The sequence below is a fragment of the Cryptomeria japonica genome, chromosome 7, assembly GCF_030272615.1.
Source record: "Cryptomeria japonica chromosome 7, Sugi_1.0, whole genome shotgun sequence".
Classification (NCBI taxonomy): domain Eukaryota; kingdom Viridiplantae; phylum Streptophyta; class Pinopsida; order Cupressales; family Cupressaceae; genus Cryptomeria; species Cryptomeria japonica.
The window spans coordinates 571,359,531-571,385,430 of NC_081411.1; the positions used below are offsets into that span (position 1 = coordinate 571,359,531).

At 40.5% G+C, this 25,900-nt stretch overlaps 1 protein-coding gene across 2 annotated transcripts in view; it reads right to left on the reverse strand.

Moving 5' to 3' along the window:
- The window catches only part of LOC131073095 (uncharacterized), a 71,512-nt gene extending 51,798 nt beyond the window's left edge, over positions 1 to 19,714 (reverse strand). Inside the window, exons 1-2 of one of the 2 annotated variants that reach the window (XM_058009461.2) lie at positions 19,035 to 19,705; positions 1,447 to 1,592 (exon numbers count right to left, since the gene is read on the reverse strand). In XM_058009461.2, the coding sequence (XP_057865444.1) occupies positions 1,447 to 1,563 (117 nt within the window). In that variant the 5' untranslated portion in view covers positions 1,564 to 1,592; positions 19,035 to 19,705. Of the gene's footprint in view, positions 1 to 1,446; positions 1,593 to 19,034 lie in introns of both variants that reach the window. The other variant, XM_058009462.2, reaches the window with a different exon arrangement.
- Between the last annotated feature and the right edge of the window lie 6,186 nt (positions 19,715 to 25,900).

A 25,900-nucleotide genomic window follows, 5' to 3' on the forward strand; every position in this document is an offset into this window, starting at 1 on the left:
ATACAAAATCGGCAAGGATATATATGTATTATATTGGTGCACATAAATGCATATAAGTCAATCCCATAAAATATCTAAGGCCGGAAGGCCAATTAGACATTTGGATTTGCACAGTCGGTTTATAGAAGAATATTGACCGACGCTATAACATCAACAAATGGGAAGTCCTACACTCAAGTTTGCAGTTGTCCATATTAATTTTGAAAAATTACAAAAGGCATCTATATTATTAACACTTCTAACTCTTTGGGACCCAACCAGATTAACCAAAATGCTAGTATCAGTATGACATAAAGCTAAGAGACTTATAGGGAAAAATTATATTGCAACAGTAGCAACCTAAACCTACTCGAGAGTAGCACATATGCTTCACAAATTAGATCATAGGTGACAAATATTCCCAACATTTACTCTAGTAGAATGGTTCTTGTACAATCAACAAAAAATCTATATCCAGAAGTGTAGGCTTGCAATTTTTAACACATATCTCCATCATACATTGACACGCATAACCAAACAAAAAGAAAAAACTCACGTTACATTCCACTACCATATATTCTTCATTCTTCATTTGCTAAAATTCCAAATGCCATTCCTCTTTTGAAACAAAAATATAATGCAACTAGGGAAAATAGTGAGGGAATTGTCACATAATAATGACAATAACTAATTATAAGGTGGCACATGCCAACATTTACTTGGGTCTAGGAAAGGTTTGACTCCATTTTTCTAATGGAAAACTCATTCAAGAAGGTTACGATGCCACATGTATTTACTTGAGCTTCTCCTTATAGTTTGACTAGTTCCAAGGTATTTGAATGCCACCACACGTGCGTTGTAATTAAATCCACGTGAATTTTATTTACTCAAAAGCTCTTGATTCATTTCTATCATCATACTCACAACATAGAATAATACTAGACGATACCATACATCTATCACATCTAGTTGCATTCCTCACTTGTATGGGCCCTTGTATTTGGAATCCCATTTTTTTGAATGGGCTGTTCATAAATATTTTCTAACTCTTCCTATATGATACCTCAATTATTGACAAAAAATTTCAAATATTATACAAGATGTTTAAAACCAAGGGGAAAAACTCAAATATTTCATGCATCATCTTAAGTCAACATATCCAAGGTTAGAAAATTCTACTGGCTGGCTCATTATGGCGATACCAACAATGTTAAACTGTAGCTGATTCACTTATCAGAGTACAATCCCTTTAGCGTACCCAAGAGGATATCTACAATTATAGTGAGTAACTTCATTCTTTTGACTTTTACTTTATTTGCATTACCAAATTTGACCTGTTCTCTCGGTTATAGGACAATATAGAATCAGAAGACAAATTATAGAGTTGCTAATGGAAAAAGCTGAGTAATCTCCTTCACATAATAAACTATAAGATCATAGTGCAATGTAGGTTCACAAAATACTTACAATTCTACACATGACAAGGCCAACTATTGTAGATGCAAACCATAGTTTTTGTTCTGTCATAGAATATTGTTGAGTCAGATATTCAACATGGTATCGATAAGACCTTACTGCCTCCATTTCAGTTGTAAATTTTAGCAATATAGAGCCTGCATGAAGCCATATTTCTTATTATTGCAAAGAAAATATCATTGGAAAATACTTCATAGTACCATAATCAAACTCAGAATAATCACCAGCCTTGGTATCATGGAACTTACATTTCCTACCATTTGCACACACCTCCTTAAGCAACAAAAACAAAAAAAGCTTTTAAATATTACTTTAAAACAAAAATCAAACTTTGCATCATTTGTGGACCAGAGAAATCAGTTGCAAAAAAGCCAATTTGATTGAAAGATAAGATGAATCGCTCTAAAACACAATCCTATCCATTTAAAAAAGAAGTGGAGGCACAAATATTTACATTTAACAACTATGGATGATAAATCAAATATCTTAAAAAGAAATGCCCATTTGATATGGCAGTTGCTGCATTGCCGTATGGATTAGTGACACAACATGTGTAAGGGGTTAAGAGGTAGCTTTAGATACTTTGTCATTTATTTTATTAAAGAAGATATATTAGATCATTTGGAAGACTTAATTAAATTAAATATAATGCTGAATGAAGTGTTGAAGATGTGCTTATGTTAATTGTTCTTTTGAGAAGGCATCAACAAGTGAATTCACGCTTGCTCTTGTTGGTGGCACCCTTTTAGAATGTATATATGGACTGAAATCTATATACCAATATCATTAATTCTGATTGATATATTCATGGTTGTCTAATTGGCTTGTAAATTCTAATTTCTAATCTCATTACTCTTAAAATAACACTTGCACCCTTATGACATATGAGAAAGTTGTTGCATGTGACCATGGAAGTGCAACTATGGTTAGAATATATTTGATCCAGATTTAACTCAGTTTAGTTGATGAATGGAATAGTGCATGTCTTAGATTTACTTCACTAAAATTATACATGCAATATACTTGCATGCAGAGAGTGAATCGAGTTTATAAATTTCGCACCCATTTTCACTTACACCTTCCAACCATTTTTCTAAGTTCTTACCATAATCAACTAGATGATCAAATCTTTTTTGATCTTTGGTAGAATATAAAACCTATGGTATAAACAAATGTTGTTGCTAGAGATGGTTATAAGACATGAGTTATATACTCTTGAGGCTGTTTGACTTCAGCCTTCAAAACCACTTTATCTTCAGCATCCTTCATCACTCTTTCTTTAATGTCTTCTATGAAAAATTTTAGCATGTTGATGTCCCCTTAACGAATATTTGAGCCAAAATCTGTCCTTAGAACTTGAAAATCAGAAACTTGCATATCTTGAGCAGTTTTATCTTAAGGAATCTATAGTTAGTGTACAGTGCCTATTATTGAGTTTCAATAATATGATTTATCTGACTATGTATTCATTGTTTGTCAACTTCAGGTAGTTACAAGCATTTGGTTGTGTTCCTTTTGGCAACGGTTGGGTCCTTTAAATAGATTTTATATTATCAAGGAAATCAATATGATCTAGTTAGATCGAATTGGATCCTTGATTGACCATCTCTGGTCTAGTTCTGTGATAAATTCATGTGCAAAAAAAGATATATTTTTACTCCTCTATTTGGTATGCATTATTTATTCTATTCACTATTTCAAGTATTCATTTTATAGGATAGGAGAGAAAACATTGGTGTCATTGCCTTGAAAGAAATCGGGTTGATGATTTCCTCATTATGCTAATATAATATGTTGGTTATTGTTGAATGAATCTCACCTTACATCGGCATTGTTCATGTACATCAAAAATTATATTTTGATATAATATAAAGGATTGTTATTGCCTAGTTCTTAATATAATTAATTATATAAATATAATATTAGATATAGTAAATATAAATATTAACTTGTAATATTATATATAATATATATAAGTAGCATAATAATTAATTATATAAGAGTATGATGACATACTTATGAGGCCACATAGGAGAGCTCTCTAGGATTTTGGTGGCCATATGGCTCTTCCAAGGCTTTACTTCTCCCTTAAAAGGAAGCAAAGGTGTAGAAAATGCTTCCTAACACTAATCTAATGGGGGAGATTGTAATTTTTTTCTTACAAATCTTTAACTATTACAAAATAAGAAACACATTCAAATAGAGATATTTAGCATGCATAAAGATTACCCTCAGTTGACATCTCTTATGGGGAATCAATGGATCAGATTGTCTAGATTTCAAGCATGCCTTGGTAGGCAACTTTACAATTGCTTGGCCCTCTATCAAATCATTGGAAAACTAGGCAAACAAAGAATGGAAGCCAAAGATTCAAGGCACAATCTGTAGATTTTAAACCTTAGGTATGTTAATCAGATTTAGATAATTAATTATGCCCTAGTTTGTAATCAGATTTACAGTATTTTATTAGACCAACATAAATTAAATATGCCCTAGATTGTAATCAGATTTGCAGTATTTAATAAGTCAACATAAATCAGAAATAAAACAGTAGACAACAAGCATACCCTGGGAAAACCTCTAATGAGGAAAAACCCAGCATGAAAGACCCACAGGTCAGATTATATATTCTCCTCTTAAAATGCACAATTACAATACTTAGCTCTTCTATCAGATCTGATCTATTTGTGCAGCAGATCTGCTCTTTCTATGTCCTTCAAGTTGCACAACACAACCTAGGTCATCTTGCACAAATTCGCATAAGTTGGATGAATTCGCCTTCTTCCTTATTAATTCGCACTTGATGAGCAGAGCTGTTTTCTCATTTGCATATATGAAAAATGAAATGAATGTGTGTTGACTTGCAAATTGTCACTTATTTATATACATCTTTTACTCCTTGAAATGCAAGTCGGCCTCCTTGGGTTTTTGGCGCCAATAATTAAATGGTGTGTATTTTGCATAGCGTGGTATTTGATTGTGCATAAGATAGGGTCACGTTACCCTAGGATAGGACCCGGTCCTACAAGGGGTTCGGATGTTGCCTTAAGGCAATCCGAACCCATATAACCCTAGTTACAATCAACACAATCAACATCTCATTATGTGGATTAAAGATTTGATTTTCCGGACTAGGTCTTGGTTCATGGGCTCCTTTGGTTTGTATGTAGATCATTAAATAGTTGATTTTGGTCCAATATAGGTGTTGTCGGGTAATTAAGCATTAAGGTAAATTGTGTTAGCATCGGCAGTGAACCCGTCAGTTGTTGGCAGTTGGCACCGGGTAACTAACCGACTCCTTTATATTGTATCTGTTTCCAGTCTTTGGACATGCTATTGTAGTCGAACATATTGCTATCATTGTATGTACTGGCTTATTATGAATCAATAGAACACTTGTGAGCTCCATATATTCTATGTACTTCTGTCATTTATGCAATGTCTTACCCTGACACCCTACGGGGAAAACATTTGGCATCGTTGCCTAAGTAAAAACCTAGGAGCAATGGGAAAAGGACGTACTACATGGCACACGGATAATGGGACAACCATTACTAGAAGGAACGAGTGACCCTGACAGAGAACCCGAAGAATTGTTCGAGGGGGAAAAGACACTCACGAAGGATTTCTCCTACATCCTACAGGCGGCAATCGAAACACACCTACGGAGGGAAGCCACCGCCGAAGATGTCTCAGAAGATGCTGTGTGGAGTTCACTTGGAGTAAGCCCCGCTATGAATCTGTTGATGAGCAAACTGCCTAACCTTTTGGCACAAGGATTTTTGGCTCTCCAGAACCATAGGGAAGACATCTACCGAGAGAACCGACGGCAGCAAATTCTACGGGAATTTAGGGAGCGCCAAGAAGATGAGCGCAATACATGAACTCTGACGGTCAGAGAGAATAAATAAGAGCACCCCCATTTTAATGAGTATGTCAGTGACATACATTATGTACAAGGGATGAAGTAATAAAAGTTTTTTTCGTTTTTTGTACATGGTGTGTGCTTGTTGTGTACGGAAGTGATTTATGCCCAATATACTAAATAAAGACAAAAATAAAAAGATACAAGGTGACGAATGGGAAGTGGCACAGAGCGTTGAATCTCAGACAACAAATAGAACGAAGGTGTAAGCTAAGGCAGCTTGCCGACGGACGACCGGCCGAGGGGTTACTCGAAGGGAACCCAGGAGGTGTCACAGATGTTGCAGAGGCCGAGGTAGACAGAGAGAATTACACTCTCTACACTGTCGTAGGGTTGCCCGAAGGGAACCTAGAAGAAGTCACGATGGTGCCGAAGGAGAACTCTACAATTCGCCAGAATACCACCATAAGATAAGAAGTCGCGAAGAGTTGGTGGAACAAACAAGGCGAAATCTAAACCTGATCGACGCTACCAGAGACCTACTAAAGAACTTGTCCATTTTGAAGGACAACCGAAGGGAGACAACCAACTGGAGGGAGACGACCGAAGGTGACGGGGGAGCACAAGGGTACCGTACGGGAGGCAATATGTTCGATTCGGGGTCAGTAACCTTCTCCGGAGGACCCACGAGTGGAGAGTTAGGTGGAGGAGGCGGAGGCGGAGGATCACCAGGTACAAGCACACAAGGCATCGAAGGAGCGAGACTTGGCGATGGGATGGCAAGTAAACAAAAATTGCCAAAGTTCATAGGGGATGGCAAGGAAGACCCCGTACGGCACTGTCGTACATGTGAAACTATTTGGTCCGCCAACGAAGTGACGGACCAGGATGAGTGGGTATAGCAGTTCCCAACCACGTTACGCGGAGTTGCCATAGATTCGTACTTCGATGTTGACAAGCAAAAAGTGGCCACATGGGCCAATCTACAAAAGGAATTCAAGGAGGAGTTTCGGTTGCTCTGTAATGACAATGAAATTGTAGCCGAGATATACAGTACCAAACAAGGTCCCAAGGAGACAGTACAGGCATATAGCCAGAGGCTGAAAGAATTGCTGGGTAAAATGGAAAGCCAACCCGCAGATGGGTTGAAGAAACGATGGTCCGTTGAACGATTGAAATCCTCCCTACAGAAGAAGATGAAAATTGTACCCCCGACATCATATGACGACGCCTATAATAGGGCGATGGACCTCGAGAGCAAACACAAAATGTCAAAGAAGAAGAAAAGTAATAAATACTCATCCAACGATGATGAAGACTCTGACGGGGAAAGCAGCAGCGGTGGCGAATCGAGTAAAAAGGTGCACGCACGCCAAAAGGATATGGAACGAATGCTGAAAGAATTCAAAGCCATGAAGAGGAGTACAAGTAAGACGGAAGAAAATGACGTGTGGTGTACGGACTATAGGAGTGATGGACACACCAAGGGGTCCTACCCCAAGAAGGCTTTCTGCGACGTTTGTCAGATTACCGAACATTTGACAAAGGAATGTCCCTACAATATGAAAACCAGGAGCCAACAAGTTCTCTTCACGCAAGAGTAGCCGGTCGCTGAAACTTCGCAAACCGCCAACAATAATGCATCATCTGGCGGATTCCGGAACAACCGGCGAGGGGGGAAGACCAATAATAACAATAATAACAGGGGCCGGATCCAATATGATGCGAAGGGACGGCCAATGATCCAGTGCCGAGCCTGCAATCAATGGGGCCACTTTGCCAGGGAATGCACCTCAAAAGAAACTCCACAAAAACTATGCAAATGGTGTGGGCCTGGAGACCACGATGATGGAACTTGCCCAAAGTCTGGAGTGAACCTGCTCAACATTGACAGGACAGAGGAACGGGTATTGGCAATCACAAGGTCATAGGCAAAGAAGGCCACATACCCGGACCCTCGCACGGAGAAGCAGCAGGCACTGGAGGCGAAGGCTGAAGTGGCGAAGGAAATGTTGGCACAAGGGAACACTCAAGAAGCGGAAAGTACTTCCCGCTCTGAGGCTGAGGAAAATATCCTGAATCAAATGTTGCAGATTGAAGTACCTATGACGATGAAGGACCTCCTGGAAACGATGCCGCAATTACGTACGACACTCCTACGCACGGTGCAAGTAACTCCACAAAGTCGGGTGACTCGAAATACGGATGTTCCTGGCGGAACACCAACAGACCCATTGGTCCTGACACTATACAGTGGTCGGCACCCGGCGGTGGTAGAAATGGGAATACTTGGCACCATTTTGACTGACAGCATTGTCGACGATGGGTCGAGAGTGAATGTGCTTCCAGAAGAAACCTGGAAGAAGCTTGGCAAGCCGACACTATGGCCGTCAACCTTCAACTTACTGGGAGCGGATCAACATGGTATCAAGCCTCTTGGAACGCTCCTGGCGCAACAAGTGACCATCGGGACACAACCATTTGTCCTCGACTTCATGGTGATTCCGCTCGCCAAGAAAGGATACGACACCATTCTTGGCAGAGGGTGGTTGGTGGCGGCCAGAGTGAATCACAACTGGAAGCGTAACACGCTGTACATGGAGAAAGACAGGCGAAAATTTATTATCGACCTGAAAACACAACTCGTGAGTGAAGAACTCGCGTCAGAATCGGAATCAGACGGCAAGGGCGGAGTTGACAAAGGAAAGTACGGAAGGGAACCGGATGAGGAAGGCGTCCTGGAAATCCAAGGATGTTCGGAAGATGAGACCGATTCCCTTAATGGGCTCTTCCACTGGCAAATGGAAGACTACGAGCTGCTGCATGGGTGCAACATGTTGCAGGTTAACGAGGAGCCGGACGAAAATGAATTTCCACCAGCATACGAGGAATACATGGAAGGGGATGCTCTTGTCAACGAGACACCAGCACATAGGTTTGACATGACGAAACCAATCCGGTATGAAGAGTCCGTAAAACCTACAAACCTTGGCACGGAAGCAGAGTCAAGGAACATCCTGGTTGGCGACGACTGGAATCCGGTCTTGAAAGCCGCCGCGTTTAAAATATTCATGGAATACAAGGATGTATTCGCCTAGACGTACAAGGACCTCAAAGGGGTGTCGCCAGAACTGTGCGTACACCAAATTTCACTCGTACCTGGGGTCGCACCTGTACAGAAGAGGCCGTACAAAATGAATAAAAACTATGCTGCGAGAGTGAATGATGAAATTGAGCGTATGCTCGAAGCCGAGATTATTTTTAAAGTTCAGACCAACGAGTGGGTGTCGCCCATAGTGATATCCCTTAAAAAGGATGCAAACCAGATCTAAATCTGCCTTCAATTTCAGATGCCTTAACGTGGTCACCATAAAGGACCCGTTTCCAATAGCATTTACGGATAGCATCTTGGAGGAAGTGGCCGGTCATGAAATTTATTTATTTATGGATGGATTTTCTGGGTATAACCAGATATCCATTGCTGAAGAGGACAAAATAAAAACGACCTTCATAGTGGTAGATGGCGTGTACGCGTATAACCAAATGTCGTTCGGGTTATGTGATGCGCCAGCGACATTCCAACGGATAATCCTTCACATATTTGACAAGATGTCAATAGGGAACTTCAGGGCGTTCCTTGACGACTGGTCCATCTACAGTAACCAGGATGCACATCTGGCCGCACTTGGCGAATGCATGGAGAGATGCAAGTGAGCCCGCCTAGCACTCAATCCCAAAAAATGCAGATTCATGGTGCCTCAAGGGAAGCTGTTAGGACACATGGTGTGTAAGGCTAGACTCAAGACTGACCCGGACAAGATTCGGGTGATAGTGGAAATGGAGGCACCGATAGATGTCATGGGAGTCAAATCCTTCCTAGGACACATAGGGTATTACAAGCGGTTTATCAAAAAATTTGCTCAAGTATCCTGCCCTTTGGACAAGCTGACGAGGAAAGGTGAACAGTACGCATGGGGGACGGCTCAGAAAGAGGCCTTCCAAGAACTGAAGTCACGGTTGGTAGGTGCGCCAATCCTGACATATCCGAATTGGGACAAAGAGTTCCATGTACACATCGACACATCAAATTTTGCCATAGGGGCCACACTGGCGCAGGTTGGCGATCACGGGCTAGATCACTCGGTATACTTCGCAAGCAGACTCCTGTCAAAGGCGGAAAAAAACTATAGTACAACAGAGAGGGAAGCCCTAGGGATGGTGTACTCCGTCCAGAAGTTTAGACATTACTTACTGGCCACACCGTTCACATTCTATGTGGACCACCAGGCATTAATGTACCTAGTGAATAAGCCAATCATTCAGGGCTGAATTAGCCGATGGCTGCTGCTGCTGCAGGAGTTTACATTTAACATTATTGTACGACCTAGGAAAAGCCATGTGATAACCGACTAGCTATCTAGAATCAAGTCAAGGGAACCGGCGGAAGGAGTAAATGAAGACTTCCCAGACGCCCACTTATTCCGCACTGCTATTCTTCCTGCCTGGTACACAAGCATCGGGGAATATCTATCAACATCACAATTCCCTAGAGAGATGCCACCAGGGGAGCAAAGGAAGTTCGTACTAAGGAGTAAGACGTTTCAACTCATTAATGGCCTTTTGTATAAAATGGGACCTGACCAGGTCCTACGACGATGTGTCCTGGAGGAAGAAATTCAAGGTGTTTTACGGGAAGCACACGAAGGCCCGACAGGAGGGCACATGGGGCTCGACACCACGGCCAAGAAAGTTCTATTGGCAAGGCTATGGTGGCTGACACTGCACAATGACGCCCGAGAGTGGGTGACGAGTTGTGACACGTGCCAATGGGCGGGGAGGCCGCTGAAGAGGGATTTTATGCCCCTCAACCCGTCCAGTGCCCAAGAATTGTTTGAACGATGGGGGTTGGATTTCATCGGACCTTTGAAGGCAAGTCAAGCCCGACGGTGCAGATACGTTGTGGTGGCCATAGAATATTTGACCAAGTGGGTCGAGGCACGGGCTCTGCCAGACAATTCGGCCGTCAGTACGGCAAGGTTTATCTACGAGCAAATCATTACACGATATGGGATTCCAATCCAATTGACGAGTGACCGGGGAGGACATTTTGTCAATCATATAATCCGGTTGCTCACGACGAAGTTCAAGATATTCCACTCCTTATCAAGCCCCTACTATCCTCGGGCGAACGGGCAAGCCGAGGCAACAAACAAAATAATCATCTCTGTGATTTACAAGTCTTGCGGAGTGGAGAAGGAAGATTGGGAAGAACGCTTACCGTCGGTACTGTGGGCATATCGGATGACATATAAGGTCACCACAGGATAGACCCCCTTCCAGTTAATGTTCGGGCAGGAAGCGGTGGTGCCAGTGGAATTCATGGTGCAAAGTCTTTGCTCCGAGAGCGGTTGTACACCTTGAACAAATTGGATGAGCGCTGAATGATGGCTCAGTGGGCGATAGAGACGGCACAGTAGAGGCAGAAAATGTGGCACGACAAACACCTGCGAAGAATGCAGTTTACTCCCGGACAACTTGCGCTAAAGTTTAACGGATGCAATGAAATAAAGCCTGGCAAGTTCAAGGTAAAGTGGGTGGGTCCATTTAAGGTTCGCGAAGTCGGTGCGAACAGAGCCATTAAACTGTGGACGCTCGACGGCAAGGAAATAACCAAGGAAGTCAACAACTCGAAATTGAAGGTGTACCGGGAACAACAGAAATGCCCAGACCGTGAAAATTGAAAAATTTTGGAAAAAAAAAAAATTTAAGTTGAAATTTTTTTTTTGAAAAAATTATAAGTTGAAAAAAAAAACACCATTTGTGCTATTTCTTTTACAAGCAATGTTTTTAATTTTGGCGAATATGAAAATGGGACCTAGTCAGTAGAGACATAAAGGAAAATAACAGTCTTAATTCCGTACGGACTGGGGCCAAGGAGAAGGAAATTCCTGTATGGAAATCATTGCCAAATCAACGGAAATCATTGCCAAACCAACGAAAATCATTGCCAGACTGACGGAAATCATTGCTAGATCGACGAAAATCATTGCCAGATTGACGGGAAGCATTGCCAAGTACGGAATGTTACACATTAGTACAGACATATTAGTACGAACATGTTAGTACGGACAAAGACATATTAGTACGTTAGAACAGACAAAGACATATTAGTACAAACAGATTAGTACGGACAAAGACATACTAGTACGGACAAAGACATATTAGTACAACATTTTAATACGTGGTAATTCCGTGCAGACCCGTACGGACAAAGGCGTCAAACGAGCTACACAAATCCGTACAGCCACAAACCTAGACATTTTGTGTACGGAACAATTCCATACGGACGCAACTCCAAAAAAGAGGAAAGACATACAATCCCGTACGGTCATTGGTGTATGAAAAAGACCGTACGATTCATTGGTACAGGAAAAAAAAGGGGGGGGGGATCGTACGATGGCAAATTAGTCCATGGGAAAGAGAAAAGTCCATAGGGTTTTGAATTGATGATGTTTTGATCTACAGGCACATATTCCTTACATCATTTCATCAGGGAAAGAGGTCGAAACTTGCCATGTCGTACACACTACGGCAGTCGTACCACCATACCGAAATTGGCTATGCGCGTACCCCAGGAAACAAAATTCAATTGATGGAACAAGCAACTAGAAAGTTGAAGAAAGTAGATTGGCGAAGGAGGCTACAGGAAACTCAGAGAGGACAACATGGAAAGGATTCAATGGGTGATCAGCAGGATGCGAGGGGGGAGGCCGTGGTGCAGGTTGCACGCACGCACAAAGTCGCGCCAGACACTGTGACGTTTGAGGGACTAGCTGGCAGTACGTGCAGACAATGGCGGGAAAAGGCCCTAACCCCAGCTGACATGGAGGCCAAAATAGCCCTTACCAAAGCACGCGTCCATGACGCAGTACAAATGCCCATCTTTTCTATTAAGGAATTTGAACCATGCTTGCGCACTATGATCAAAACCTATGATCCAGAGTTGCGTACGTTATCATTTAAGTTTCAGCATATAGATATCATAGTTTCTTTCAATCCGGATTATTTCGAGAGGGTTTTTGGCATCCCGGATAAAGGGCGAAAGATTGACAAAAATACAACAAAGATGTCCCAAGAACGGAAAACACAACTGTTAAAAGAAATGTGTCGGGATGACTTGACGACAGTCGACTGGGCAAGGATTCTCGCACCACAGGGCAGAGGGTTAAAGAAAACATTCTTGAAACCTGGCATCTGGCAGTGCTTGCTCGATTGGATGCAGAGTCGATTAACTAGCGCAAGTAGGGCGTCGGATGCAGCGGTACCTATGATTGCACTGATGCAGGGCCTGAAGAAAGGTACGGTATATGATTGGGCGAGTTTGTTATCGGATAGAGCCCACAATTTCCTGATGCTGAAGCACAAAGTTTTTTACATGCCATACCATGCCATCGGGTTGTTTTTGGACTCCGTACGAATACAAGTACCAGCCAATCTGAGAGGGTGGCGACCACGAGACTGCATTGATTACTTGCAGCCAGCTATTTTCTATTGGACAGAGTTGGATGCACTCACGGCTGGTGGAGAGGGTCAGACCAGCAGGAAGCGGAGAAGGCAGGTTCCGGTGGTGGTGTCCGCCAGTGACACCGATTCAAGACAGGCAGAGAGTAGTGCAGACGAGAGTGTGGAGTCCGAGGAGACATTGAGGTGTTCAGGAGGGGACACTGCTTTCCGACTCTCGAAGCTAGCCGAAGTAGAGGTGGCGACAAGGACCCCTGGTGCGGCGAAGGGCGGCTGCGCAATGTCTTTTGGCCAGGTACCATGTGGAACCCGCAGGCTGCCAGCAGGGGGTGTGGCACGACCTCCAGGAGAGGGGGTTTGGGCAGGGCGGTTGTTATTCACACCAGCATTCCTGCATGTGGATGGGGAATTGACACCACTTTCCTCGTCTGGGGTGACGACGGGAGTCCTCCCTGGAGTGGCCATTCCAGCATTCGAGCAAAGGCATCCTTGTCCTATAATGCAGACACCTGCAGTGACCACCACTCCTTGTATTCCAGTGCGCTCACTTGTCACAGAACAGGAAATAGGGATGGAAGGCATGGGGCAGGCAAAGGATAGTGGGGAAGCAGTGGAGGACACAGACACATGGTTGGACCTATATGCCTCCACACCCATAGTTCAGGTAGGGCCACCACCTGCTACACCTCGCCATCCTACACAGGTTGAGGTAGTTGATTTGGGGGAGCATCCTACGCAGGTAGAGGTAGTCGAGTTGGTGGAGCATCCTGCAAAGATGGTTTTGCCCACTAGTGGCAAGGAGGAGATACCTTCACGGATGGGCCTTCAAGACGGAGGTGTAGGGAGGACCCAGCCTACTGCCGTAGCACAATTTTTTGTTGAGATGGAGGGGGCAGTTCAGCGGTTGGTAGCTTCCACAGTTGAGGAATCCATTGTTCAGCCAGCCTTGGAGAGCCTACGTGAGTTTGCTACTACGGGGGTAGGAGAGGCATTCCAGAGGTGCTTTAAGGCACGGGGATGGCCGACCATAGACCTACCTGAGATGAGAGCAGAGTGGCGTGTCAGGAGGTGGCCAGAGAGAGTCTAGTGCAGACCTTGGTGAGACAGATTGAGCAAGCTGTGCGGGATGGCTATTACCGACTCTGGGAGGCTCAGATCTAGGCAGATAGAGCTGCGGAGCTGGCCGCTCGCATCCCGTCATTGGAGACGGAGTTGGCCCAGCAGAAGGCCCGAGTCGGCCGTGCGGAGGAGGTTCTGGACATGGTGAAGAGAGAATTGAGCTCTATGAGAGTAGCACTGGCGGATGAGTCAGAGATGAGGACCACAGCAGAGACATGCGTTACCAGCCTTGCGGCAGAGTTGGAGGCGAAGCACAAGGAGCTCATGGAGGCTGTATTCAGGGTGAAGCGGTCACGAGAGCACCAATTGGTGGCCGAGCAGGACCTTGCTTATCGAACTGATCAGGTGATGCGGTTGCGGGCGCAGTTGGCTTCAACATCAGCGGCCCTTTCTTCTTCAGGGATGCCCTCTTGCCCTCCCCAGTGATTTGTTGTTTTGGGTTTCAATTTTGCTTGTACATCATTCCCATTTTGGTTGTCTGTCGTCCGGAGATGACATTTCTTTTTGGGGGGGATGATGTTGTCGGGTAATTAAGCATTAAGGTAAATTGTGTTAGCATCGACAATTAACCCGTCGGTTGTCGGCAGTTGGCACCGGGTAACTGACCGACTCCTTTATATTGTATCTGTTTCCAGTCTTAGGACATGCTATTGTAGTCGAACATATTGCTATCATTGTATGTACTGGCTTATTATGAATCAATAGAACACTTGTGAGTTCCATATATTCTGTGTACTTCTATCATTTATGCAATGTCTCAACCTGACACCCTACGGGGAAAACAATAGGTACCTTGTCTTGAGTGCTGATTTGAGTAAGACTCCCCTTCCTTTGCTTTTTTGGAATGAGGAAGTATTAAAGAGTTGTAGGAAATGCTATTGAGATATATAAGATGAGGGATTCAACCAGAGAAAAGAAGTTATCGATAGCCCATATTTTGTGGATCTTATTAATAGGCTCCCTGAGCGCATTAATTTTAAACTAAAAGATTGTGTTTTTTCACAAATGATCAATTAGATTATATAGCATTCAAAAGGAATTTCTGCCATGAGCATGGGGAATTTCCAAGGAACTACCTAAAAAAGCCTAAATCATATAAGGTTCAAAACAATGACTTTCAGAAATCCTGTAGCAAAAGCAGCAATCATGAAGGAAATTTGGATACTTTTGTAAAGATTCTTGTTCCTCCAACCCCTTCATTTACCTATCCCCAAACGTTGCTCCTAATATAGGTGCCTTTGTTGGCATGGAGACTGACAGAGTGTTTGTTCCTACTGATGCGACACTACTTGATGCGGTGTTGCCCACAATATAGGAGACTAAAGGAGACATTACGAGTTGAAGGCATTGTTGGTTTAGCACTAGTTTTTGAGGGTGGTTTAGTTGTGGAAGAGGAATTTGTTTCTCCCATCATTAGCACTGATGCAGAGGGTGGCCATGAGAGACACAGTATATGTTGTTCCTAAGGAGGCATCAGGTAGAAGCTGCAGAGGAGGATCTCTGCTAAGGGGGACCTGGGGTTGTGACAATGATGATTGAATTTTCTGTTTGGTTGCTGTTGTATCCCTCTTTTAGCATGTCTTGAATATTGGAAAGTATTATTTGCTCTGTTTGTTTTCTGCAACAGATTTTGTGAATTGAAAGAAAGTAAACATATTGTGTGGGCAAAATCAGCTGTACCAAACCTGAGGAAAAACAATTTGCCGAACCTGAAGCCCAAACCCATATCCAAACTGGCAAATGAGATGGTTATGCTAGGAGGTGATTTGAGTGTTCAAACCCAAGATTAAGACTCCAAAGGGCACATCTTTACATTCATGTTGTTACCCTTCAAAAGTGTTGAAGTTCTTGCATCTTGAATGGCAGATGAATGAAACATATCTCAATAGTTGAGAACAAGTGCATGTCCAGGAGAATTCAACCAAATAGGTACCCTTCAATTACTGCATCCTAGCTTGAGATAGGAAAGAGTGGTCCCCAAAAACATAAGAATGCTTCAAACCTCACACATAACAAATATTGTCAAAATAAGTGCTACCATAAAAAGGAAATGAAACAGGAAACATGTTTGAACCTTGAAACAAGGGTTCCAATGTTTCAATGGTAAGAACTGTTTGCGAGCTTTTCCTGCATGTTCAGTAGTTATTCAATTTAGACTAGACCAAGTCCATTAGTTTTGGATTTTAACTGGTTTATTGCAAACAATTATTTTATTAGGTAGCAATTAGCAAATATTATCAATGATTATGTTAGTTAGAGATATAGTACTTATGAAGATTTTAGGTAGTTATTGTGAGGTTAATAATTATAGTGGTTAGAATAGATTCGTTGATAGAATTCATGCTTCTTGACTACAGTTTAATAGTGTAACCATTGTCAGACAAACAAAGCTAGAAATGCCATATTATTCCATAGATCCTAGTTATGTAATAGGAGATTAATTTTCTTCTCGTTAACTATAGGTAATTCTTCAAATTGTATTATGTGTCCTATGTAGCTTTCTAATCCAAATAGGTTGTCCTTTGAGTTATTGGATTGCCCGTGTCAGGATTTGATATAGACTTCTCTTCATCCTTGGTATTGAATTCTTTTCCGCATTGGTGTGACATACTTATGATGATGGCATCATGAACTTGATGCCATCAGTTGTGCTAAAGAAATCCTTTAAACACTAAATTGATTAGTATTTAAATGCAAAAAAAATTGGTCGTTGTGCTTTTGTTAGGTAGTGTAAATAGTGGATACTACAATTCTATTTTTGGAAGATGGTAAAGGTGGGTTTTTGAAACAGTCCAAACCCCTTTACAAAGGTTAACACAGATACAACAAAGCCCAGCAAACATCAGAGAAACTTTAAACAGGGAATAACAGAAGAGTCCAGCTGCACAAAATCTGTTAATGAACAGCAAAGGCACTGATCTAACAGCAAACAGACAGTAAGAGGTAATAAAAAACGCAAGCAGAGACAAGAGATCAATCCCAAGTCTTAGCAAGCAGCTTAGAGCAACTAACAACCAAGGAACACTAACTACCATCAACCACATTTTGTGCTGTTTTCCCGAAGCGAACTGTCATCTTATTCAAACTCCCTCTCTCAGAAACCACCCCTACATGAGAGCTTCAGGATGAGTGCATAACTTGCTTAGAATAACAAGGGGGGAAGGCAAATAAGATTCCATTTAAGAGAGCAAAGAACAGGGGTAGTTATTCTCCCTATCTAACTCTTTAGGACTGGAATCTACTTCAGTCGAAGCTGATGAATCATTGCTTCTTTTGCACCTACCCAAATCCTACTAACAATATCACCAATTTGCAACTGTTGAACCTCTAGATTAATAACCTGTCTCTCTTCCATGGAATCTTTTGAAGCAAAGAACCTGCCATGATTCCTACAAAGGAAATCCTCGCTAGGCTTTTCAGACCTAATGACTCAACGCAGCACTGAACCCCTATGCCTTTTTCCAAATGAGGATATAGTGTTTGTGCTCCAAACGATTGGGGCAGAAGCACCTGAATGAAATCCTTCAATATCCACATCTTGCGACCAAGAACCATCCGTCAAAAAAATCAGAATGGAGTGGAAGACCGGCCTTAAAAGGTTCAAAAGCACACAGGCTCTAGCACAGCCCTCCTGAGAACCATTAAAACTAGGATCCAGTTTGATAAAAGACTGAATGCAATTCAGAATTAAACAGATTCCTTCCTCTGACCTGCAGACCAAAGGGATACGGTAGAGGCACACCCAAAAGGGTACCACAGAGAGAACCACCAGCTCGGGATTAAAAAAGGGCTGCCGAGGGCTGATGAATAGCCCAGCATTGCCAAAAAAACAAGGCCCTTGAGGTGAAATGTGTTCCTTATCTGCACCCAACCTGAACTGAATTAATAAGATACCATTAGAGAGGGGAGATGGATATCACGCCATGTTTCAGTCATCCACTTGCTGAAAGCCTGCTCCTTGACAGATTTACCAACAATTTTTACTACAATTATATAAAAAAAAAAAAAAATTTACGTATTATCGAACTTCCAAAAGGACAAAAAGTATAGCACAATCAGATTCATTCTTGAGAGATAAGAAGAAAGAAACAAGTTCACAGAGGACAATAGACATAATTGCTGCATAATCTGAGTTAAACCAGAAGACGTCATTCAATTAATGGTAATAAATACAGCCCAAAATCTGTGAAATACTCCTAGAGGAGACCGATTAAAGGGCAGTACTCGATGAAGAGCTCAATGTGACAAATCGAAGTAGAATATCGATATTCCTATGGACATGACAAATCGAAGTAGAATATCGATATTCCTATGGACATGTGTTGAAAAGGTTATGGTTCATGCAGTGTTAGGTTTTTTATTTGTCTAAATTTTCTTTTTTTTGGTGATCTGGCTGAATGTCCATTGAAGACCAAGAACGGCCAACTTTTAGAAAAATGGGTTTGAAAATGGAATAGCCCCTTCCGTTTCTGTTTCTGGTAAAACAGGTCAAAGGCAAACCCATGTCCCAAAATAAATTGAGCAGATAATACCCCTTAAGCGTGGCACCTTACCTTGGGGGTCGGGGTAGTTGCTATTCCAAAAACACTCAACTGCTTAAAAACTCGCTTGAAGCACATCTTGAAAATAGGCACTAACGGGAGCGGAATTTCTTACTTCGGGATAAAAATTCGCAGAGACTTGACTGATATAAAAATTCGATTTTTGTGGCCATTTCAAGAAGTTGATTAATTGATTGAACTTGTATCCTTTCAAAAAGATTCCTTAAACTGTAATGCCAATGAAAATGGTATTTTAAAAGGGTTTATTTGGCCGATTCGCTAATTACTCAGAGAAATTTCCAATTTAGATTTAACAATGGAAATGTCGAATATATATTCGACAAATTTCAATTCCAATTTGCAGAAGATTATTACAATCACCAAAACGTACATTTATCAAAAGTAAGTCCTGTGTTCTTCAAAACCGACATAAAAGAAATATACTTGTTCATCTACACATGCACATATGCTTTTCAATCTAAACAGAATAGTAAATCAAACTCTGTGGGTGAAAAAGATTTGGAGGAACTCACAAGCAGAGAGACGAATCCAAATGTTTATGAAGCTCGGCCTGAGAAGAGCGAGGAGAAGAACAATGGATCTCTCTTACTGATTGAATTTCTCATGGGAGGATTAACTTTTCATTCAATTCAATTGATGAATCCGAACAGAATGGTAGTTTGCTAGGCTTATCCTGTTTTTTTAGCTTAATTTAGTAAATGAAAGATTCCCCTCAGCGAACAGACCGTGCTTGACAAGCAATGGATATACTTTGTATTCTTCTAGAGTAGGCTATGAGGTTGATGGAGAGATTATGATTGAATCTTGAGTTATCCTTGAATTGGATTTTAAGGTATCTCATTCACAATCTGCTCCCGCCCTCTACAACCCGATTTCGAATGACCATGGGTGACCACCATTTATGTCCGGAGTTTGAGGGGGATGAGGCTGCTTTTTTTAAGGTCCATCCTCCATTAGGACTTGATTTCGTTAAGGTGGTGTCTAATCAAGCAAGTAGTTTGCCTACTTTCTTTGTGTCTACATCAATCTTTCTCAATTCGAACCTCATCTGTAATTGGAGCGGTTTGTTGCGTTAACCCATCTATCTTATGATTCGCCTGATCTCTGGTTAGTTAAGACCTTCTTTGGATGAACGCCATACATGTCAAAAGCTTTACTGTTTGTTAATGGAGTGCGCCATTGATATTAGTCCTCATGTCTAAAGAGTCTTTTGACCTTTCTCTCCTTGACTTCCTCAACGCTATTAAGTGTATCTTATCACCAAATAAGAGTGAAACAATAAGTTAATAATTAATTATTATTTGTATAGTAGGACAGAAGAAGAGGTGGTCGTTTTGTATGTATTATGTGTATTTTTGTTGAGTTTCATGAGGTGTCTCAATGATAGGATTGGATTGTATTGTCTAGTTGGAAAGATATCTTCAATAATGATTGACTTCATTCTCTAAAACTAAAATGCAGATCCTAATGTTTGGAATTTCGAGGTTGTTATTTGCTTTTTTCTTAATATTTCATTATAATATAAACTTGTAACATTTACATGTATGTTTAATATTTTTATAATATGATTGAAATCAATTAAATAATTATATATTTCAATCAATAAAGTATCACATTATGTATTTCAACTATAAATATATGTTAAATGTATAAAAGAACTATAGTTCATGATAAATTAATGTGATGGTTTATGGATTTGATTGTGTGATTGATAGCAATTTGAAGATTGTAACATGTAGGTGGAATAAAAAAATAATCAAGAAAAGAGATTTAAAGACATGAGTGATGACCTTGAAGAGCCATGTGGAAGAGGTCATGAAGAATTTTATGTGCCCCATTCTACTTTATGCTAGGTAGTATTAACTTGGATGCATATGCTTTGTAAGTTATCCCACTAGTTGTTAGAAAAATATATTTATCCAAAATGCATGGAATGCTAGTAGTCACCTTGTGAAAGTCTATTTATTGTAATGAATTTTCAAATAAAAAGCATTTTGAATATTTGTGATTGGAGTTTATGCTTTATCAAGATATTGCCTCCTTTGAGTGGCATTGTGAAAATAAAAATATTATATTTCTCTCATTTTTGCAATATTTATGTGTGTTCAATATATTTTGTTTTGCAAGTTCATTGCAAGTGGTATTAGAGCTCTTTCCAAGGTCATTACTACAGGTAGTTTTACCAATTTAGATCCATCTATAGTTGTCCACAAAATATTCTCATCTCACCCTAGAGAGGTGTCAGTGATCAAAAGGTGGTTAGAAAAATAGTTGCACTAAATTTTTCATCCATTTTTGCCCTTGAAAGTAGTTTATTTTTCTTTTTAGGTTAAAAAGCCTATGTCAATGGTTTTAAATATCCTTTAAAAAGTTGTTGAGTTGGATTCCCCATAAAGGGTCTAGTAAAGTGAAGAGTATTTTGGCTCCAATACCCAAGCCTTAGATAGAGTATGTATATGACCACACGATTCTTTGTACCTATGGGTATATATTGAAAAACCCCTAAGATTTTTAATATCCTAACCCTAGGTAATATTTGATAGTTTGAATTCTAGAATGTGTCAATAAGTGGTTAGTCTTGAGAAGTTACTCATTGTATACCTTTAATAAGGGATAGCACGCTATGAGCATGATCCTCATCCTCCATAGTTGGTGCTCTAAAAAGTTAGAACAACATTATTTATGAATAATATAAGTATACTAGTGAGCTCATATATCAAACACACCATATAGTGTCTTCCCCTTTTTTCCTACTTATGTGTTATCTATCTTATATGACTTCAAATTTTCTTGGTCGTTGCATATTTTACATTTATTTTATAGTTATTAGTGTTCTTTCTACACAACAACCCATCTTTAATTTCTAAAGTATTATTCTAAATCTACAATTTTTCATGACCAATCTTGTTTATAGTTTTTCTCCTAGAATTGAAATTTTTTATAGCATATTTCTTCCAATCCAAGAAAAAATTCTCAATTTTGATGAAAAATTCAATCCAAAGGGTATTTGAACAATAAAAAAAACTGGGGTTTTTGCCCCCCTTTTAAATTTGGAGTCACCATCCAATTTATCCTAAGTTTTCCCTTTCACTTCATGTTTCAAGCTTCCAGTCGCGGGCTTTATGAGTTTCCAAAATCATGTCATGTGTTGTGTCACTTTCTAAACTTGTCGTGGGGTTAGAAAGTTTCAAAAGTTTTCGATCACCTGATCTCTCATTGTCTTGTGCTTCGGTCGCTCTAGCTCAGGTTGTGAAAAGTTTGTAAGTCCCGACTATAGGTTCTTAAGTTCATATTTTCCCCAACTGAGCAACTTGTCAAGTTTTACCTAGGTTTTGGGGCACCGCCTTTGTGTTAAGTCTTTGTACGGACTAACGTTGTTTGCCTTGTCAGCAGGGATAAGCTGAATTAAAGGACCATTTTAAAGGGCGAAGTAAATGCAACATTTAAGGCATGTCACATCACTCGAGTATACAGATGGGGTGGCAGATGATTTTTGAACCAGCCTTCATTTTTGAGTTTTCACAAGGTGCATTATCTAGCTTGTGTCCATGCAGAGTGTGATACAAAATCATTGGGCAAGCGTGCAAGACACGGAAGTAGAGAAATTGAACTTAGAAACTTTTCTACAAGAGCTTGAAGGAAGCGAGAGAACTCTGTTGCAGGAGAGAATTTTTCAATGTGGCTTGTCTTTCGCAGTTGGTTTTTCGTTTGTTGTTCCCTGTACAGATTTAATAGTTGTATGTTGTGAAAGATACAACCCAAAAGCATAATAAATCCAAGTAGAGAGTGGAAGGGTTATTGCATAGATTAATTCCAAAAGTGTCTCCCTCGCTTTATGCTTTCTTGAGAGAGAAGCCTCCAAAAACATGTATGTTCTAGCTGGCAAAGAGTATTTCCGAACGCATGGGAACTGGTGTATGAACTGCATTGCCAGGACTTGGTTAAAGTCCAAAAAAGGGAGGTAGTCTCAATTGCCTGCCAAATTAAAAAGGATTAACTTTAAGGACAAAGTTGCAGAAATTATAGCCCTCTTGCATTGTGTTGCAGGAAATGCTTACACTGATTCTTTTGATTTTTGGATGTGTCATTTCATTCTAGTAATTTGTGCTCCTGAGAGTTTTATTGATTGGGACTCTATTAATAGCTATCACTTGAATGAACAATTGTGGAATTTTTGTCAATCACTGGTTTTTCATATGTGTTCATATCTGATTTTTATCCTAGCTAGTCAAAAGTCTGCTTGGTCGGGTCTGGAATTGCACCATCCTCTCCCTACATTCACACTCGTCTATAAAAAATTCCCCCAACTCACCATGTGAAAGGGTATGCAATGTTTTTCCTGTGTCAATGATGTGTTCTCAATGGGTATGGTCTAGAAATCAGAAGGGAACCCTGGCCTATGGATTTCCCATGAGTTGGCTACCTTTGGTGACAAAATTTGGGATTTTCTACACCCAATTCGACTAGTTCATGTACCTTAGAATTGGGGGTTTTGAGAAGGCCTCACTAAAAGTGCCTCGGTTTCCATTTGGTTATATTGTGTTTCTGGAAGTTTGCCTCTAGATGGCTGTTGTAAACATTAAATACCTAAACATGGGGAAGAAATGATACTCCTTCCCATTATCCACAACTTATTTTTCTTGCAAAACAAATAGCGCTGCTAAAGCCGTGGGAACGATTCTAGAGAAATTTCATTTTCTATCTTTGCCATCTAGAAGTAGTTTTGATAGTAAGGGATATGTGAAGCGTTATTTGTATGGAGCCAAAGTTTACATGCATTGGCCTGAGATCGAAGATTTCTGGGAGGATTGTCTAGACGATGCTGAAGTGTTTAAGAGAAGTTTCACGAGGCTCTCTCTGCAGCAAATCCACACTTTTGGTGTTTCCTTTAATGTTCCTAATGATGTGGTTGAAGATGAGGTTATTATTGACCTAGAGTATCATAATTTTGTTGATGCGGCCTCCGCAAAATTGATTGGTCTAAAGAAGAAGTCTTAGACCTAATGGTTCGTACTTCTCTAGTGTTAAGGAGGACGTCTAATTGGTTAAATGGTAAGTTGAAGCAATAGGTCGGCTCCTCACAAAGCCAAAAGTCATCATCCCGCTGAGAGCAAGGAGCAGTTTCCTCTTCCCCTGTTCCAGCATCAACAACTAAGTTTGCACGTAGGTTACTAAACCAAATCTCTCAGTCAAGTGGCGATGGAGAGAGACCTTAAGAAACCGCTGCTAGACTGAAATCAACCTATGAGTGGGATGACAAGATTGTGCCACCCAAAGGGAAATCACCTTTCGTTGATTCTGAAGGTATTTATCAATAAATAATTGATGATCATTCTTTTTCTTATTTGCTTGAAATCCCCTCCTCTCCTATGCAAAATACTCCTAGAACCATTAATAAAGGAACAAGACTTGGAACAACCTCTCTAGCATGGCTGAAAACAGAGGTAGAAAAGAAAAGAAAAATGTCCACCCCTATTTCCAGTGAGATAGATACAGTCACATTGTTGTTACAAGGTTCTCACAAGCCTAATAAGGCTAAGGGAATGTCTCAAATCATTTCTGACTCTGTATCTAGTCATCAACTCCTAGAAATTGTTGACCCTGTTAGGGACATGAATGCAAGTGACATAATAGAGAATGATTATAATATCAGCCATGTGGATATGGGACCTTCTACTTTAGAAGGGGATGTCTATCATGCCGAATTTGCAGTCCATGCATTGATTAAAAGGGCCCAAGAATAGAAGAAAAAGAACCTGGAGCTCCAATCCCAAGTGCAGCCATCGAAGGATTTCATTTAATCTATCACAAATCTTGCTACTAGGGAGGTTTCAAGTTCGCATGTACAGGGAATTGATCTGGATACTGTGAGATAGGTCAAATGTAATTTGGGGGTATGCTAAAGTTGTCACTATGTGGATAGATGGAATGTATGGGGTTGGTGTCGGTTACATCACTAAATTCATAATGTTATATGTGAACATTTGGAATAAAAGAAAGGAGTTATTAGTTGAGCTGCAGCAGACCAGGAAAGAGCATGGAAGCATATTTGTGCTTTAAAAGGAGGTCGCAAAGCTCATGTCATTGAACCATGCCACACTTACGACTGAAAAAATAGTAGAACATTCTAAGGAAGTTGACCCTACCCAGTGTGAAGCTTTGGATTGGAAAGAGAAGATCTATCGTGATTATATCAATGACATTGATAATGCTTTAAAACACTACTTGAATGGTCTGCTGAAAATAAAAGATAACCTCAGTGCTCTGAATGTTGACCTCATGGACAACTTTGAGGAAAATGTACAAGAACTCAGTAAAATGATGGGCCAGTTCAAAGATGATTATCAGAAGAACGTCAGAGATCCTCAAAACATCTCCTTGGAATTCTTTAAAGGATTGTGTCACCTGCAAATGCATACCACTACCTTTGAGTTTGACATTGATGAAATGCACAAGAACATAGCCACTGCTAATGGGTTAATTTCAAAATGGAGAACGAGATTGTGCATCACAGCAATGCTAGAGGACCCGAACATGGAGCTGGTTATGAACAAGTATCGTGAGTAGGCAAAAACTCAAGGCCCAGGAAGCGACATGTGTTGGACAGGAGGTGGAGCATCAATGATAACAAACTGGGAGAAAAGTAGGCAGTGGCAGTTTTATAATTTTATTATTTTATTACTTTTCTTAATTATTGGTTGGGATGCCTAAATACTTATTTTAAATAATGGTTGTCTTCAAGAAACCATTACTTTAATGTTTTAAATAGTTGGACTTAGTTTCATTTCAGGATCTTTTGGGCAAACTTTGTTTTACTCTTAAGAGAAAAAACTTCTTTAAGCATATTTCTATTTTACAGTTTTGAATATATAAAAACTGTTGGTGGCTTTTAGATATACATAATCTTTGAATTATGGTGTGTGGATGCCTTTTAGTCTTTTGAATGGTTATCAGTGGATGAATTTATATTTGAGATGGTGTATGATTTAAATTTATTGTTGCTACAAGAATATTATCTGTGAATGATATTTTTTGGTAATCCGGTTGATTCAAAATCTAGAAAATCTAAAAAGAGTGTCTTGTATTTGTGCGTGCCTTTGCAAATATTTCTGGTTAAAATCTCTTTCCTTACTTGCTTTTGGGTTAAAAGCATTTTGGTTAACTCTTTATTCATTGAATATTATATGAAGGTAGCTACCACCTTGTAAAATAAGTAGAGAATCAGTTAGTAGATAGTTTATTTTGACTGGTTCAACTATGGTTACATTTGTCACTTGTCACCTTTGTGGGGTGAGAATATAGAGTTAGGTGATAAATCTTTTAACCAACAAGGGCCAACTTTTTCCTGTTGGTGAATTTCCCCATTAAACTTGCGTCT